The 18,805-nt window shown below is 41.5% G+C and overlaps 1 protein-coding gene across 1 annotated transcript in view; it reads right to left on the bottom strand.

The window, feature by feature from the left end:
- Positions 1-721: 721 nt before the first annotated feature.
- LOC306706146 (disco-interacting protein 2 homolog C) overlaps positions 722-18,805 on the bottom strand; it is a 143,058-nt gene continuing 124,974 nt past the window's right edge. The window contains exons 24-38 of the mRNA XM_079173070.1: positions 15,609-15,689; positions 15,230-15,353; positions 14,828-14,949; positions 14,487-14,598; positions 14,246-14,355; positions 13,902-14,032; positions 13,288-13,456; positions 13,026-13,196; positions 12,127-12,156; positions 10,709-10,770; positions 4,495-4,552; positions 4,330-4,404; positions 3,871-4,045; positions 3,324-3,447; positions 722-3,059 (exon numbers count right to left, since the gene is read on the bottom strand). Of these exons, the coding sequence (XP_079029196.1) occupies positions 2,807-3,059; positions 3,324-3,447; positions 3,871-4,045; positions 4,330-4,404; positions 4,495-4,552; positions 10,709-10,770; positions 12,127-12,156; positions 13,026-13,196; positions 13,288-13,456; positions 13,902-14,032; positions 14,246-14,355; positions 14,487-14,598; positions 14,828-14,949; positions 15,230-15,353; positions 15,609-15,689 (1,797 nt within the window). The 3' untranslated portion in view covers positions 722-2,806. The remainder of the gene's footprint in view (positions 3,060-3,323; positions 3,448-3,870; positions 4,046-4,329; positions 4,405-4,494; positions 4,553-10,708; positions 10,771-12,126; positions 12,157-13,025; positions 13,197-13,287; positions 13,457-13,901; positions 14,033-14,245; positions 14,356-14,486; positions 14,599-14,827; positions 14,950-15,229; positions 15,354-15,608; positions 15,690-18,805) is intronic.

The raw sequence follows: 18,805 nt of genomic DNA on the forward strand, positions 1-18,805 counted from the left end.
GACATTATACTAGGACTTCAACGTCATACTTTGACTTTTCATTTATTTTCTACGGCATTCCTCATATGACTTTGTCAAACTATACTAAGACATTTTTGGACTTCCTATACTGTAAGTTTATTCCTGAATTGTTTTTTAACATTGTTAATTTGGGCGTTTTTAATGACATTTTTCAACATGTTATGAATTATTTTTGTCATACTATAAGTTTTTATGAGTTTCTTTTCGACATACTATTATATATATATATATATATATATATATATATTAAAAAATATTATACTATGACCTGTTTTCATGAGTTTAAAAAAAAATAATTCTGAACATTTTCTGAAAATGTTTTTCAACTGAAATGTAGAAATTACATTTGATCTTATTCTGAATAACATTTACATTTGATCAAACACGTTCTGTATTAAATATACATTAGTAGATTAATGAAGATATCCTTGTGGGACTTTCTTTGAACTCTATATATATGAATATATAACATTAATATGTATTTTAATGTCACTCAGTGAGTATAGACGACTTTAAGGCTCGTTTTAAACATATTTGAGACCCATTTGTTCAACAATTTGCCCAAACCTGCCTAGCAACAATAACAAATCACAAACATTCCACTTTTATTGTCAAAATTGCTGAAATATTTATTTAATTGAAAGACTTCATGTCAACTCAAATAAGACATTTTTAAAACCTTTAAAAAACATACCGGGGGGGGGGCGACATACATTTTGCTGATACAAGAAAGAAAAAGTGAAGAAAGTGCTTTTTTTTTTTGTTTCTCTTTTCGTGTGTTGAATCCGGAACATTCTCGTATTCCTGCGACCTTTGACCTCACCACAGCTCTGCGATGCGTTCAAAGAGCCTCCGGTGAAACGCTTCACATTCTGCTTCCTGTTCTCAGTCTTCTGTTCCTGTCGTGACATCACTGTATGAGCCCTGATTGATCTGTCCATGTAAAAAATATGAAGGACCTCTGACTCTGATATTTACAATAGTTGCGGCTGCTCGCCTACCTGCTGTCCCGGGACACTCGGGGGGGTGATGAGGATTCACCGTTATCCTAGAAGAGCCGAGTGCTGCTTGTTGGTCTGTTCCAACTGAAGAGGGCTTTGTCAAATTTAAATAAAATTCTATTTCAAGATCAGAGACTCTGCTTGTTCTCTGGTGAAGGAGATTTATGAAGAGTTCTGATCCAAAGTTCAGACGTCCTAATATCTTTAGGAAAGTGACGCCAACTCCAGTTACAAACCCTGTTTTTAAGAGCAGTGTTGTGGTTTCCACTGGAGGTCAGCGAACATCCTCGTAACGTTTCCTCACAGTTAAGTTGGACTACAGTTCATTTATTAAAAGATTTAGTCATGTGTCACCTTAAATCAGAAATTCTGCCCTGAAAATAATAAAACCTTCAAATGGACCACACACATCTCAAACTATTGAAGCTATCTTGAATTAAGAGTAAATTTAAACGCTTGAACGCAACTTTGTCATGAATCAAATATGAGAATTTTGAATTTTGAGTTTTCTTTTCATAATTTTCAGCATCGTTTTCAATATAAAAATTATTACGTAAATGACTTTCAAAGAATATCGAGCGCACTGATTAGAAATGTGAGTAATGATTTGAAATCTAATGGCACAAATGACTCATTTAAAGGAGTTACTTCTTTATCGAGTGTTTGAGGAGAAAACGTCTTTTACAGATTAATCAAATAAAAGTTGATGTTTTGGTTCAGAACTCTTCACGTGAAATTAAACTTCTAACTTGACTGATTCAAACATTTCAGACCAACATGCAGGTAAAAAAAAAAGCTTTGTGTGTCAATCTGCTTTACTTTTTAATATAAACTATAATTATATATTTTACCATAATATGCGTTTCACTCAAAATACAATGCTTTTTAGCTTTCTTTATATTAGCAAATATTCAAGAGCAAAACATTCTTGAACGTCTCGTCGTATAACTTCTAAAAGAGAAACAAAATAAATTAAATCGGTTTCTTTTTGTACATACTTACATGATATGAATTGATGTGTTGTGTTGCTTCAGCTGAAGCATGTTAAAGGCAGCAGCTGTTAGCTGTTAGCTGTTAGCACACTGAGTTCAGCTGTTAGCTGTTAGCTGTTAGCACACTGAGTTCCCGCTGAGATGGGACGGACGGTTCAGAAAATAATGAAGAATTCATTTTAAAAAAAATGTAACGCTTACAAAACGAAAAACCAGCTAGCATGAAACAAACGTGTCGTACCTCATCGGAACGGTTGAAGGACCTCCCCCTCGTATCAAAACATAGCTCGCTCTCTGTAATTGGTTGATATCGTAAAACATCGTTTTCTGCCACCGTTTGCTTTGTTTTTGTGTAAATATCCTTTAAAAAAAAAAAAAAAAAAAATAGCCTAAACTATTCTGAGGATGTGTTAGAAAACAAGCGACGTCAGCAAATACTGAACAGCAAAAATGTTAAAGTGAGACACGCGATTTAAAAGCCAGAATCTTTTGTTAGCGATTGTCTTCTTCCGCCAAACCACGACGCACGATTGACACTTTTTTTCCGGTAAACATTCGGCATGAATGAGAGAACTTTCTGGATCTGGATGTGCAAGTAAAGAGCACAGCCTGAGCGCTAAACAAAACCTCAACTCCACGTCTCGATTCTGGGAGATGGCTGGCGGCGCTGCCTGAGAAATGCCACTTCTTGTTCCTCGGGGACTCCGGTTTTATTCTTTTCAGTCTCAGGAGCCAGACCGTCTTTGCGCCTTCCTTAAATAATCCTTCGTCCACGTCATCCACCAGGGGGCGCTACATGTTGTAGGCCACGTAAATGGGGTCCAGCTGGTCGGCCAGGAAGCCGTCGCGCAGGTGCATGCGCTGCTTCTCGCCGCGGGAGTTGATGGGGATGACGCCGATGTCGACCACCACCACCACGCCCACGATCAGGTAGTGCTCCTCCAGGACCACGTTGGTGACCAGGGGGACCAGGTCCAGGGCCTCGTGCTCTGAGCCGTCCAGCTCCACCACCACCACCAGCAGGTTGGTCCACGTGAACACGGCGCTGGAGGCGTAGAAGAAGAAGAAGAAACAACACGACGCATGTTTAAAAACATGTCTGTGATGACAAAATATAACTACGGACCCAACTACTGTCCTTCAGTACAATTTGGAGGTACTTTTACTTCACTACATTTCATTATGTGCACACACTATATGTTAAATATTTAGACTTTTCCAGAAATTTGCCCCAACTACAAATTAGCGTGAAATAAAGTAGAGCGATCTGCATACAGAGAACACGATGTCATTGTGCGTCACCGCTCACCACTCCGTGATGCTCTTGTGCGTCCTGATGACGGAGGTCTCGATGTCGATGGGGTGGTAACGCATCCCTCTCAGCTCCATGGCTTCCTCCAGAGCACCGACCACGTACAGGGCGTCGTGACGCTCTGCGCACACACACACACACACATACACACGTTATTAACACTGTGGACGTAATTGACGTGACGTCATCCGTTGATTTGTAGACGTTATGAAGCCTCGAGTTCTGGGATGACGGCCGTCGCCATTTTGGCTTTTTGCAACCAGTGAACAGAAGGTTGGTTGAATAGTCTTTATGTCTCTAGTTTAAAATGCATGAACGTCTGACTATCCTTATACCAAATCACTACATCACTACACTATGAACTAATAACACTGCAGTGAGTCAGACCATCACGTAACTCTCCGGTGAAAACCAGACTAATGGATTCCTGCAGGGCCGGCAGCCCTGAAGCCGTTTAATCCTCCTCTCTGTTATACGAGAACATTTTAAACAGGTCGGCGTCTGCCCCGTCAGTCGCACGCTGACATTATTCCATCCAACTCACCTCCGCTGGCGTCGGTCAGTTCGGTCCTGCGGAGGAAGCCCAGGTACCCGGTTCGAGCCCAGATGGTCTGCGTGTCTCCGAAGCTCAGCCGGGAGTTGAAATGGTCCGACTGCAGCGCCTCGTCTCCGTAGACGGTGAAGTAGCCGCTGGCGTTGTGGCCGCTCTGCACCCAGATCTGCAAAAAAAAACCTACAGCGTCAGCTGTTACACCACATGGAGCGGCTGGAGGTCTCTGACAATCAAGGCATCAGTTATATTTTCATTTTAAGGGTAACTGATGGAGAACACGCCCACTTCCTTGACCCCAGTAGTGTCAGGTGTCGAGCGTGGTAACAGGTAACAAGATAAGGTGAGTCGCCACTAAACAGGGAAGTACAGCACTTCCTGTTCGTGAGACAGGAAGCGCTGAAGTCCTCCTGCCGTCACCGTCTTTGAGTAAAGAGAGATTTGGAGACAAACCTCGCCCAGGTGGGACTCTCCCATTGGTCCCTTGGTCTCTGGGTTGGCGATGATGATTCGGACCCCCGGCAGGATCTGTTCAGAGACCAGAGACCAAAACATCGACGTTTAAATAGTTCAGACATTTCAACTAAATAACAAACAAACAAAAGAAAAACACCTCACCTTCCCCGACTCCATCAGTGGCAGGCTGTGTGGCGACCCCCTCTCCACGAGTCTGACCCTGCAGAGGAACCAAACAACAACTAAACAACACGAACGCAGATCCAAACATGCATGTCCTACTATTACATATTTTCTTTTTAAAAAGATTTATTTGATTCTATAGTTTCTATCTCTGTGGTTAAAAGGGAAGAGAATTGACAAATGTGTAATGTTCTTTCTTTCTTTATTCTTTCACAATAAATCATTCATATTTAAAGTGCACTTTGACAGAAACGTGAGACTTGTGAAAGTGAAATCTCTGTTTCTGCACATTTCAATATGGAAGCCCATTCCCACCAGCAAAAAAAAAGAAAGAAATCCACCCAAAAAATAAAATAAAAAAGGTCATGATTTTTTTTTATTTTTTTTTCTTTAACCGGAAAAAAACAAAAAAAAGGTCATGATTTTTTTTGTAAATTGTATTTTATTTAACTGAAAAAAAAAAAAAAAAAAAAAAATATCATGATTTTTTTTGTAAATTGTATTTTATTTAACCGGAAAAAACAAAAAACAAAAAAAAAGGATCATGATGTTTTTTTGATTTTTTTTGGGGTGGGGGGGGGGGGGGGGGGGGAGTGAAAAAAAAAGAGAGATTAGAAGTGCGCATGCGCTTCAGTGACGATCTCCTCACAGGTCCCTTCATCCCCTCGCCAGTCTTTCCATGAAAACGACTTGCAATTCTACATATTAATACTTATGATATATAACATCTAACATTTACAAAAGTCACCAGTAATAGTGACCTTGTGTAGAATTGCATGTCGTATTTTTTCCGGCAAAAAAAAACATAATCTTTTTTTTTCTTTTCTTTTTACTTTTTTTCGGAACAAATACGACATGCAAAAAAAAAAGAAAAACATAATCTTTTTTTTTTCTTTTCTGGGTTGATATATATATATATATATAATTCTTTTTGGGTGGATTTTATTTTATTTTATTTTTTTCGGGTGGATTTTTTATAGAACTATAGAAAAAATTCTATAGTTTCTATCTGTGGTTAAAAGGGAAGAGAATTGACAAATGTGTAATGTTCTTACTTTCTTTATTCTTTCAGAATAAATCATTCATATTTAAAGTGCACTTTGACAGAAACGTGAGACTTGTGAAAGTGAAATCTCAACATTTACAAAAGTCACCAGTAATAGTGACCTTGTGTAGAATTGCATGTCGTATTTTTTCCGGCAAAAAAAAACATAATCTTTTTTTTTCTTTTCTTTTTACTTTTTTCCGGAACAAATACGACATGCAAAAAAAAAAGAAAAACATAATCTTTTTTTTTTCTTTTCTGGGTGGATATATATATATATATAATTCTTTTTGGGTGGATTTTATTTTATTTTATTTTTTTCGGGTGGATTTTTTATAGAACTATAGAAAAAATTCTATAGTTTCTATCTCTGTGGTTAAAAGGGAAGAGAATTGACAAATGTGTAATGTTCTTACTTTCTTTATTCTTTCAGAATAAATCATTCATATTTAAAGTGCACTTTGACAGAAACGTGAGACTTGTGAAAGTGAAATCTCTGTTTCTGCACATTTCAATATGGAAGCCCATTCCCACCAGCAAAAAAAAAGAATGAAATCCACCCAAAAAATAAAATAAAAAAGGTCATGATTTTTTTTTTTCTTTTTTATTTAACCGGAAAAAAACAAAAAAAGGTCATTATTTTTTTTGTAAATTGTATTTTATTTAACTGAAAAAAAAAAAAAAAAAAAAAAAAAGATCATGATTTTTTTTGTAAATTGTATTTTATTTAACCGGAAAAAACAAACCAAAAAAATAAAGGATCATGATTTTTTTTGATTTTTTTTGGGGTGGGGGGGGGGGGGGGGGAGTGAAAAAAAAATAGAGATTAGAAGTGCGCATGCGCTTCAGTCACGATCTCCTCACAGGTCCCTTCATCCCCTCGCCAGTCTTTCCATGAAAACGACTTGCAATTCTACATATTAATACTTATGATATATAACATCTAACATTTACAAAAGTCACCAGTAATAGTGACCTTGTGTAGAATTGCATGTCGTATTTTTTCCGGCAAAAAAAAACATAATCTTTTTTTTTCTTTTCTTTTTACTTTTTTCCGGAACAAATACGACATGCAAAAAAAAAAGAAAAACATAATCTTTTTTTTTTCTTTTCTGGGTGGATATATATATATATATATAATTCTTTTTGGGTGGATTTTATTTTATTTTATTTTTTTCGGGTGGATTTTTTATAGAACTATAGAAAAAATTCTATAGTTTCTATCTCTGTGGTTAAAAGGGAAGAGAATTGACAAATGTGTAATGTTCTTACTTTCTTTATTCTTTCAGAATAAATCATTCATATTTAAAGTGCACTTTGACAGAAACGTGAGACTTGTGAAAGTGAAATCTCTGTTTCTGCACATTTCAATATGGAAGCCCATTCCCACCAGCAAAAAAAAAGAATGAAATCCACCCAAAAAATAAAATAAAAAAGGTCATGATTTTTTTTTTCTTTTTTATTTAACCGGAAAAAAACAAAAAAAGGTCATTATTTTTTTTGTAAATTGTATTTTATTTAACTGAAGAAAAAAAAAAAAAAAAAAAAGATCATGATTTTTTTTGTAAATTGTATTTTATTTAACCGGAAAAAACAAACCAAAAAAATAAAGGATCATGATGTTTTTTTGATTTTTTTTGGGGTGGGGGGGGGGGGGGGGGGGAGTGAAAAAAAAAGAGATTAGAAGTGCGCATGCGCTTCAGTCACGATCTCCTCACAGGTCCCTTCATCCCCTCGCCAGTCTTTCCATGAAAACGACATGCAATTCTACATATTAATACTTATGATATATAACATCTAACATTTACAAAAGTCACCAGTAATAGTGACCTTGTGTAGAATTGCATGTCGTATTTTTTCCGGCAAAAAAAAACATAATCTTTTTTTTTCTTTTCTTTTTACTTTTTTTCGGAACAAATACGACATGCAAAAAAAAAAGAAAAACATAATCTTTTTTTTTTTTTTCTGGGTGGATATATATATATATATAATTCTTTTTGGGTGGATTTTATTTTATTTTATTTTTTTCGGGTGGATTTTTTATAGAACTATAGAAAAAATTCTATAGTTTCTATCTCTGTGGTTAAAAGGGAAGAGAATTGACAAATGTTCTTACTTTCTTTATTCTTTCAGAATAAATCATTCATATTTAAAGTGCACTTTGACAGAAACGTGAGACTTGTGAAAGTGAAATCTCTGTTTCTGCACATTTCAATATGGAAGCCCATTCCCACCAGCAAAAAAAAAGAATGAAATCCACCCAAAAAATAAAATAAAAAAGGTCATGATTTTTTTTTTTTCTTTTTTATTTAACCGGAAAAAAAACAAAAAAAGGTCATTATTTTTTTTGTAAATTGTATTTTATTAAACTGAAAAAAAAAAAAAAAAAAAAAAAGATCATGATTTTTTTTGTAAATTGTATTTTATTTAACCGGAAAAAACAAACCAAAAAAATAAAGGATCATGATTTTTTTTGATTTTTTTTGGGGTGGGGGGGGGGGGGGGGGGGAGTGAAAAAAAAATAGAGATTAGAAGTGCGCATGCGCTTCAGTCACGATCTCCTCACAGGTCCCTTCATCCCCTCGCCAGTCTTTCCATGAAAACGACTTGCAATTCTACATATTAATACTTATGATATATAACATCTAACATTTACAAAAGTCACCAGTAATAGTTACCTTGTGTAGAATTGCATGTCGTATTTTTTCCGGCAAAAAAAAACAATCTTTTTTTTTCTTTTCTTTTTACTTTTTTCCGGAACAAATACGACATGCAAAAAAAAAAGAAACACAATCTTTTTTTTTTCTTTTCTGGGTGGATATATATATATATATAATTCTTTTTGGGTGGATTTTATTTAATTTTTTTCGGGTGGATTTTTTATTTTATTTTGCTGGCAGGAATGGGCTTCCATATTTCAATCTGTCCGTCACACAAAGTGAAATTACAGAGGAAGTTGGGCAAAAACAATAATTATACTTTTTTTCCCCAACAACTAAGAATAAAATGAAAGTATTGATCCTCAAAAGGAATGTGACAGAAGTGGTAGACACAGCTGATTACATGTAATCTCACACACTGAGTTCTATTTCTAAGCCCTCGTGCGCGGAGGCTTCTCTGGGGAAAAGGCCGGCGGAGCGGTCGCAGTGCTGGAGGCCATGATGATGATGATCTGCTGGATCAGAGGACAGGAAGCTGAAGTTCCTCCAGGCACACGGGGGAAACTTCTGCGTTTTTATCTGAGCTCAGACAGACAAGCGGAGCCTCAGCATTGTTCCTTTAATCCCACCGGACCACCTTGCCAGCAGATATTTGAATACATTTAAAGTCTAGCTTTTCATCCCGTGTTGTCCGTACCTGTTGCCTGGAAACTGACAAGTTCACCACCTTAAAACGGATGAAATCTGACACTAATGGCGAGCGCCTCGCGCCGATTTTCAAACACTCCGGTTGGGTTCATGAAGTCACATTTTACTCCCCCTGAAAGCCAAAACTCTGGCAAAACAAACTCTGGAGAATCCTGAGTTTCTATTGATGGTGTCAGCCGGCGTTGAAGTGAGACTCAGACTGGGTTAGACGGCGTCTTTCTCAGACTGGAAGAGCTTTAGACGCTGCGAGGGTGACAGCCAAGCTGACGTGCCCAAAAATCATCATATCGTCTTGAAGAAACTTTCCAGCTTCTCTTAACATTCAAACTTCTCACCATCAGCCGGGAGCGAAGGTTCTCAGCTGCAGAACAAGTCGTGCACTAGAATAATGCACGACTTTCCTTTACTGAGCCCTTCTTTATATGCTTCTCCATTCACAGACACACTGAAGCTGCCCAGAAGAGGCTGCAGGAGGACGGGAAACCCCTCGGGACCCAACACACAATGTTGTGGGGAAACAGAATATATTTAATGGATGGAAAAAAAAGATCCACTGCAGGAGGACATTTGTAAAATAGACAAAACAAGAAGCAGCGTTTCCCCACGGGGGCTTTATGAGACTGTGGTGGCTGCACCTCGGATCCCCCGAGAAGAACATTAGACGACTATGTGAACACTGTTAGAGCAACATGAAGAGATCGATCTGTGAGGAACTTTGTGCTCTAGTAAACTATTTTGATCGCCAGCCGGCGTCGGGGCTGAAACTGTGGCGGACCGCCACAGTCCAGGTCCAGTTAGAGAGGATTTCCTCACGCAAAGGTCCGGACCATCACAACAATGTCTAAGTTGTAGCCAACAGTTGCATTAATGTCCATATGTAAATCAAATAAATAAAGTTAAATTGAATAAAATCTAAACAATATTTATAATCAGTTTTCAAATTTAACTAGATATATTATAAATAATAAATAATCTCATAATAAATAAATGGTGCATTTAAGAATAAATTACAAGCTGCATTGTTTATTGGAATACAGGTATTTGATTGGCTGAGCAGCATCACGTGGTCCGTGTGTTTCCTGGACACTGAGCGAGGGCCGTAAATGCTAGAAAAGCTGTGCCGGTTAAAGTAGAAGTGCTCAGTAATAATGTATTAATTCTCAATATTCCGTCGGTTGTAGGAGGTCCTGGGTCCGGACCGCGGTCCGCCTATTAGTGACCCCGGATCTAGGTGATGAATGGGAAACACGACCAAGCATGCAAATCCAAAAACCCTTGAAATACGAGCCGAGTATTGATTTCTCAGGTGTTTAATGGGAGCGATTAAGCACCTCTTAGAGTAGCTGGTTGGACCCTCCATACGAATGATAATGCTTCGAGGATTCTTCAGTTTCCTAGAATTTCCCGAGAAGGGAGCTTGTATATAAGATTAAGGACGTTTCCTGGATAAGACGATAGAGACCGTGATTGACACGGCGCTCCAAATATGGTCACTTCTGTTCGCTGGTTGCAAAAAGCCAAGATGGCCGACGGCCAAAACGGCAAACTTGAGGCTTCAAAACTGCCGTCCACAAACCAACGGGTGACGTCACGACGCTAACGACCAATGTTTACGATCTGTTGTGTAATATTCTGTATCGTAATATGCCAGACAAATACTTTTACTTTTGATTCTTTGAGTATTTTGTATATTTATGTCGTCGTACTGGTTTCACCATCGTTACTTTTCTTATTTCTCAGTTACAATACAATGAATCATTTACTGGGTTGTTTAGCTCACCTGTCGTGTCGCAGCGCTCTCATATCAACAAACACAGTCGTGGGGTCGGGTCCTGAGGTGCCCTGAGGAACAACAACAACAACAACAACAACAACAACAACGGGGTCACACAGTGTCCTTCAACACAACTACTACCATTGTACTAGTGCATGACAAAACACTACTACTACTACTACTACTACTACTACTACTACTACTACTACTACTACTACCACCAGTGGAGGCTACTGCTCGTGCGTTAGTGCTCACAGTGACAAGCTTTCGCTTCACAGCAAAGAGAAAACATGGCGGGAAGAACAATGTGAGAGCGACAGCAGAGGGATGATTTGTGAAGGAAATCAACAACAACAACAAATGGATTAGAATGAACATATCCCAACTGTTCAAAAAAAAGAAAGGGGGATTCTATAATCATGCAAATGAGAGAGAGAGAGAGAGAGGGAAGTGATACCAAGTGGAAGGGAAAAGAAAGATGGAAGAAAAAGAGGTGATGATGACGTAGCGGAGTGATTACATCCTGCTACGTAGAAAACTCAAAACAATCTATGAAGTATGATTTGACTTATAGGTTTGGTCAATGTGTTGACTGCTCTTCTCCTAAATGTGAGTGCAAACTAAAAAAAAATCAAATCAGAGAAAAAGAAAGAGATAAAGACCCTCGTTCCAACCTCTCATCCTCCTCCATCCCTCCATCCCTCCATCCCCCCCTTATCTCTCTCTCAGAGGTGTTAAAAAACCCACCACCGGACACTAGAGCCCACCACCGGACACCATGAGCCCACCACCGGACACACAGCGGCATGCTGGGAGTCAGATGCCGACACGCCCACGGCACAAAGTATCAGACAGCTTCGTCTCCTAGAATAGATTCTCTAAGTTTGAAACCAAAAGAAGAGGCGTTTAGTTTAAATGTTTTAACACATTTATCTTTTGGTCATGACTCTGCGTCACCACAGAGCGATGCAGGAACGAGTCCTAAAACACAGAAATGAGTCATTGCATTTCCATTTCCCTCCAAGAGTCAAAGTCAAACGGGTTTTTTTTGGATAGATGCTTGAAATAAGGTCGAGTGCTGACGAGTGGATTTAACAGTCGACTATTCCGTGAAACACTAGAAACACATTGTGATGTGTAAAACCGGAGGAGTTCCCCTTTAAGTTTATCAAAGTTTAACGAATCCACACAGTGCGGTGATTCCACTGAAATATGTGGATTTTGGCTCATTATTTAGTCGTAAACGCTGGTGTGACCGGACTCCAACTTCACTGAATCCATATGGACTCCGGCTCCTGTGACACCATAAGACGCTCAAAACAATCCTTAACAACGTGGATCTGAAGCCGGCTGATGAGTGATGTGCTGACAAGCATTAGGGTGGAGGTGGAGGTGGTGGGGAGGGATTGATGGTGGTTCCCTACCTGGTCCGCAAGCTTTCCCAGCCTGTGAGGCTACAGCAGCAGAGAGGGGAGGAGGAGGAGGAGGAGGAGGAGGAGGAGACATAACCAAGTATGAGGTATGTGGGCGGGGTTATGATTCAAACGAGGAAGGAGGACGGAAGGAAGAAAAAAACGTCAAAATGGAAAAACTCAAAAGAAACAAAACAAGCAGTCAGCACTGAAATAATGTTAGTTTAGTCACTCAAAGCTGCTAGAAACAGTTATTTACACCACAGAGCACTCGTTCACGATGCCGTGTAACATTAGTGCACACGGACTCCGTGCAGTTAGAGATTCTATAAGAGGACATCGTGATGGGAAACACATTTATACAAGGGTTGCATTTCCATTATAACTTCACATTAATATCTGTAAAATGCTTCAGCAACGTTTGAACCTCGACTATCTAGAGCAGATCACACTCCAGTGTTTCTCTTTAACAAGCAGCTGAATGGAAAAGAACGTTTACACATGAACTTTGGGGGAAAACCTGATTTGATCCACTTAAGGTTGCAAATCAGAGCTGAGATGTAAAAGAGATGATCAGCTTGAAATGGAAGGATGACGCTGAACCACGAGAGACAAACTGAGACAAACTGAGCGTCTCTAGAAGGTTCGTTTGGATGAAGGAGAAGAGAACGACTTCATCTCGTCTCTCTGTAAACTCCTAGTTCTCCTCAAACGCCGTCTCTGGCTAAAGACTCTTGACGTCCATTCAGCAAAATACCTAATATCTGCTAATAAAGAGCTCAGCTTCAGCTTCAGCTTTTCTACAAACCAAGAAGAAGCAGCCGTGGGCCAACTTCGGCTGTCATAAAGAAACAAAAGGCATCCCGAGTCTGTGGAATCCGGGAGCGAAGAGGAGAAAAGTCTCGACTGACCTGCAGGCAGATCGCCAGGTTGACCCGGCAGCCGAAGGAGGTGCTGACGGCTCGGGGGTGGAGCCCCAGGTCCTTGAAGAGTTTGGAGAAGGACTGCGTCAGGGCTGTCCGGGGACGCTCCTCCGCTACCACCACGCAGGTCCTCACGCGAGACAAGTCCAACCCTCGAGACTGAAGGGGGGACGAGGAGGACGCAGAAGGAGGAAGCTTGTAAATTCATGAAACGTCCGGCGCACGACACAAAGTTCTTGACCGTTCTTACCTTCAGGGAGTCGGTCTGCAGGCCGAGGCCCTTGGTGCAGAGCTCCATGACGCTGTAGGAGCAGAACGTGTCGCGGACTTTGTACTGACTGACGGCCGACAGCCAGAGAGCCGGGTTCACCTCCAGCTCGGACGGAGGGATCAGGATGGACTGGTGACCCGAGTACACGCTGCAGAGAAACAAAGACGGGAGAAGGGCGGAGCGAGGGGGGGATTATGTTGTGGTGCTGATGGAAACTATTCTGCAGAAATGTGGGCATGTTTCATTTAAAACAAGGTGTTAAGATCCTCTTTCATCTGCCTTTTCCCCGTCGACACATCAGTATTTAAAGCTACTACAAGGTGCTTTTATTTAGTGTTGGTTTTGGCGCCCCCTGTGGACTAAAGTGGTAGTGTCTCTGAGCACCAGAGACTCTTTAGAAAACCTCTCATGTTACTAAAGCAGGGTCTGACAGTCTGCCCCTCTCAGTCCTGGTTCTGGTTCTCCCGTGAGGGTCAGGACTACACTGAGACTGGTTCATGTAGAGGATCAGGACTACACTGAGACTGGTTCACGACCAGTTAAAAGCTCCTCACAGTTCCTCTAAAGTTAAGAGTCACACTTGTTTGTCTGACCTGCAAAGGCACCAGAGGACGAAGCCCAGGCCGCAGTACGGGTCCAGGCAGATGGCGACCTCTCTGGACGGGTAGAGCTCGCACTGCAGCTTGATGGAGCGGCAGAAGGCACTGGTGGCTGTGTGGGACATCTGAACAGAAGAGACAGACACGAGACACTCAGAAGACGTAGGAGATGCTCTCATTGGTCTGTGTAACTATTTAAATGATTTTATAATCCAACGATAAACATCAAATCCAACGTGAAAAGCAAATAAAAGAAGTATTTTTCTAAACCAGCTATGTGGCACGTTCTTTTTTTAATGTGCATCATGCACGTAAGTTGAACAGCTGTGTGTGTTTACCTTGACTCCAGCCAGCATGCCGGTGGTGGAGACACTGAAGTCCAGGTAGGCCAGGGTGTCGGGGTTCGACGGTTTGTACAGCAGAGGAGGTTTCTTCTTTGGCAAATCGTCTAAAAACAAGATCAACTCGGTCACATCGGTGCTTTTTCAGTATACAGTATAACAGACATTTCCATTCTTTTAGTATAAGGCAACATGTGCTTCTGTGTGTGTGTGTGTGTGTGTGTGTGTACGTGCGTACCCGTGTCCAGGACGGGGGGCCAGGTCCGGACGTCCACGGCGGCCGACGCCTCCTTCGACTTCAGCAGTTTAAAGATGAGCTGTGTGGTCATCACGCACACCGACCGGCTCACCTGCACGACGCAGCACAGACAAACTTAGAGGTCCGACAGAAGAACACCGACGCATCACATTCTGTCACGGCGTTAGACAGGTTCATAGAGAGCTGCCTGCAGCTCTGATTCACTCGCTCATCTATGTGGCTAGTTTTCCACAAGAAAATCTCATATTTTATTAGTGCTGCAACATGAGGCAGCGTGCTCCGTGTTCGGCAGATTAGAGCAGCAGAGCGGCAGGTTTTACCTCCACGATCATCTTGACGGTGGGCAGCGTGGTGGCGATGTTCTGCGGGTGAGGCGGTCGCACCGTGATCGGCACGCAGCCGGCGTAAAGGCAGCCGTAGAACGCCACGATGAGGTCGATACCTAGAAGAGGGGGGAGGAGGAGGGAGGAAGTGAGGTGAGATGGGGGGAGAGTAGGAAGGAAAAGTGCACAAAAAAAATGGAAGAAGGAAGGAGGGGAGATAAGGGAAGGAGGGATGTAAGAATGGGAAAATGAGGAGGAGAAGGTGGAGAAGAAATGGTCACACGGTCCCGGAGGCCCGGAGGTAAAGTATTGAGCTGTGGAGGCGATTCACACAACCCGACAAAGACGCACTGAAGCTGACATCAGAGCGCACAACACGGGGGGTGTGTGTGTGTTTACCTGGAGGGTAGACCAGCGCCACGTGGTCCCCGTCCTGTAGGTGGGCCCGTTCAGCCAGCATGCCGGCGATCTTCTCTGCCCTCTTATGCAGCTGAACACAAGTCAGAGAGCTGGCTATCGTACCCTGGAGACACACACACACACACACACACACGGTGAGCCTCACTGTTGTTCCTTCATCACCATCATCATCATCATCATCATCATCATCATCACACTGTAGTTTATTGACGTTTCTTTTTTAACAAAACTGGTTTTGGGCTGAACCTCCTGAACCTCTTATTTAAGGTGTTGTGTGCTTTTTATATTGGCCCCAAATACTCATGTCGATGTGTGCGTGTGTGTGTGTGTGTGTGTGTGTGTGTGTGTGGAGTCTCACCCTGGAGTTGAGCAGTGTGTACAGGATGTGGTCCGGAGTGGTCTGAGCTCTCCACTGCAACACCTCTGACAGGAAGAGGAACTAAAAAAAACACAAAATACAGGAACAGTGAGACCGAGTGACAACACACACACACACACACACACACACATCTACAAATAAATAAACACACACACACGTGAATAAGACAACATGGCAGCTAAGAGCGAGAGAGCCGTTAGAATCTGGTCTTCTGGTGAACTTAACTTGACTTTTATCACGTGTTTGTTTCATGTCAGTCCAGTTTGAACTTTATAATCACGAGTTCTTGTGACTTTAAACTTCTGAACCAGTTTCAGGGTTTTTACTGCTTCATTTTTCACTGAAACGTAGACAAAGTCCTGCTCCTCTACGGAAACAATCACGGCTAACAGAGAGATGTGAGGACAAACACAGCTATGATGACATAAATCTGAAAAAATGAAAAAATGCAAGTTGACATTTTTTGATTATTTACCAATAATGGAAAAGAAAACAAGGTTCCTCGTGTTGCATTCATTGAACTAGTGACATGTTTACAGCCTCTCCTCACTGCTCTGTGTTTCATAACGTACCGCTGGAGCTCGGCTGAGTAACTGAAGTAAAGTAACGTGTAATGAAATTACTGTTTTAATGAAATTACTGTTTGAATGAGTTATTCGTCGTTTAAATGAGTTGCATTTGAAGTAACTCGGCCAACACGGCGCGGCATTTATGTTCGTACAGCTGACTCGACGTGATGTCTTGTAAACGCAGCGGCACATTCACTCATTTCGGGCCTTAATAACCAAAGAAAAGCCGTTTCAGAGCTTTGTTGAGACCCTAGCAGAGAAAACTGATTAAGAAAACTGATAAAATGCAATTTTAGCAGCTCGGTGAGTCTGTTCGGGGGGGTGCACTTAATTGGAAAGGAGAGAGTGAAGAGAGAAGAGAAGGAAAGAGTCATATGAATGGAAGTAGGAGAGCAGAGTGAGGTAATAAGGCTTCCTACTTTACAACCGCAGCCAAGAAGAGGAAGATGGAGATTGGAGATTGGGGAAGAAAGACCAATATCGAGAGAGAGAGAGAGACAGAGAGAGACAGAGAGAGAGAGAGAGAGAGAGAGAGAGAGAGAGAGAGAGAGAGAGAGAGAGAGAGACAGAGAGAGAGAGAGAGAGAGAGAGACAGAGAGAGAGAGAGAGAGAGAGAGATTGTTTCTGGCCTCATGAATCTTTCAAGATTTGCTGCCGAGCGGTGAATCGCTGCGAGCGTAACATCGGGTTACATTTCTGTTCTGCCAGAGAGAGTCAGTATTATGTGTGTGTGTGTGTGTGTGTGTGTGTGTGTGTGTGTGTGTGTGTGTGTGTGTGTGTGTGTGTGTGTGTGTGTGTGTGTGTGTGTGTGATGAGGATTCAGCTGTTGAGAGTCTTAACCCGGCCGACCGCAAAGCAATCGGACCTCCGCTCCGCACCGCGTCCCGACGCGTCTGGGAGGAACTCTGGGCGCGCTTCATTTGTATTACTGCACATTTCAACGACTGTTCAAAAGTGAATTCTTAATGCTGGAGGAGCTCAAACGTGAACCGTTGCTCCTCGCAGCCGAGGGCTGAAATAAACACGTCTGATTCTTTGCATAATATGTCACATTCGTGCAGTCGCAGAACAAATAACGTGTGAAACTGATGGTTGAGATCAGATTTGATTCTTTTACATCGACAGTTAGTACGACTCACATTTAACCACAAAGAAACTCTGATTTAAGTCTTCAGATTAACTGATCTGTTTCATGAGTTGTAAGTTTGTTGTAAGTTTAGGATCTTTATTGTTACATATTCAAAAGAACTCAAAATGTTTTGTCCCCAACAAACCAGTTCATGTGATGCTTGTAATGTTCTGTAACTGTAGCACGACAGCGTGGTGAAATTAGCACGATAGCTACCTAGCTACCCAACTCAATGCTTCATCCACACACTCACAGCGAAGGAAACAGGCGGCAACCTGCGGTTCTGCCGAATGAAGTGAAGCTGCATTCTATCTAATGTCCACCAGGGGGCGAGACTCCTCGTCGCTCCTCCGCATTCCAAATATGTTAACTTCTGTTTATCGGTTTGCGAAAAAAAACGACATGGCGACGGCCGTGATCCAAGATGGCGGTGGAAAAAAAATCGACAAACTTGAGGCTTCGAAACATCAAGTCCACAAACAAAACGAGTGACGTCACGACGACGACGTCCTCTTCTTATACACGGTCTACGGCAGGAAGACACACGGCTATGACCTGATAATCAGTACATTCTGCTATGTTCTTACCAACGCCTCAGTCACCACGACTGTTACTTCAAGAGACTCTGCTGAAGACATCGCTCAGCTCCTCGTCTGTTTAAGTTTCACTCTTTAAACTCGTGTACACCGGCTCCACGCATCACAAACCTCTCGCTTGGTTTAAAAGATTTAAAGAAGGGTTTTTGATGAAAACATCACTCGGCTGCTTTCTCGGCTCTGAGCTTTCATAAAACCTTCGTAGCAGCTTCCTGTTCCTGCCTCGTACGTTAACATCTACCGTTTGATGGAGGCGTTTATCCAAAATGCTCTCAAGCTTCTCGACTGCACACACAAGAGACGGGATCACGAGCTTCATCGACTCATTGAGGCAGCACGTCTCCTGATCGAGCAACAATCAAAACTTTAACAAAACAATTTAAATTTAGGCATAAAGTCTCAAATATAAAACCAGTAATTGGTCGTCAGCCAGGTGATTCTGGGTCTTCAGTGTTTAGAGAGACGGTCGAGGTCGAGCTGGCTGACACAACAACAACAAGCATCGATCATTTCAAATGATGACTTTATGACTTTAAACGAGTGTTTGGAGTTTTTGTGGGATGCAGAGAAACCTTTTGGTGTTTCAGATTGTTTTTAACCATTAAAAAGGATCAAACCTGGTTTGTGAAGGCAGATCAAAGCCACGTTATCTGGATGAGAGGACCGGCCGGCTGCAGACCCTCACAAAGAACCTCAGTCTGGGACGCTTTCATCAGCTCGTGAGCGCCGTTATACTGAAGTCTGCAGCTCGGTCGTATCTGATGTTCTTATCAGACGCTCAGAGAAACCCAACGTGTCGACCACCGGGCCACACGAGCACTTTATGTCCCTGACATTTACATAAAGAACGTGTTTTACTCCTTTCACCTTTATGTTAATGAC

This window comes from Pholis gunnellus (genome assembly GCF_910591455.1).
Source record: "Pholis gunnellus genome assembly, chromosome: 14".
NCBI lineage: Eukaryota > Metazoa > Chordata > Actinopteri > Perciformes > Pholidae > Pholis > Pholis gunnellus.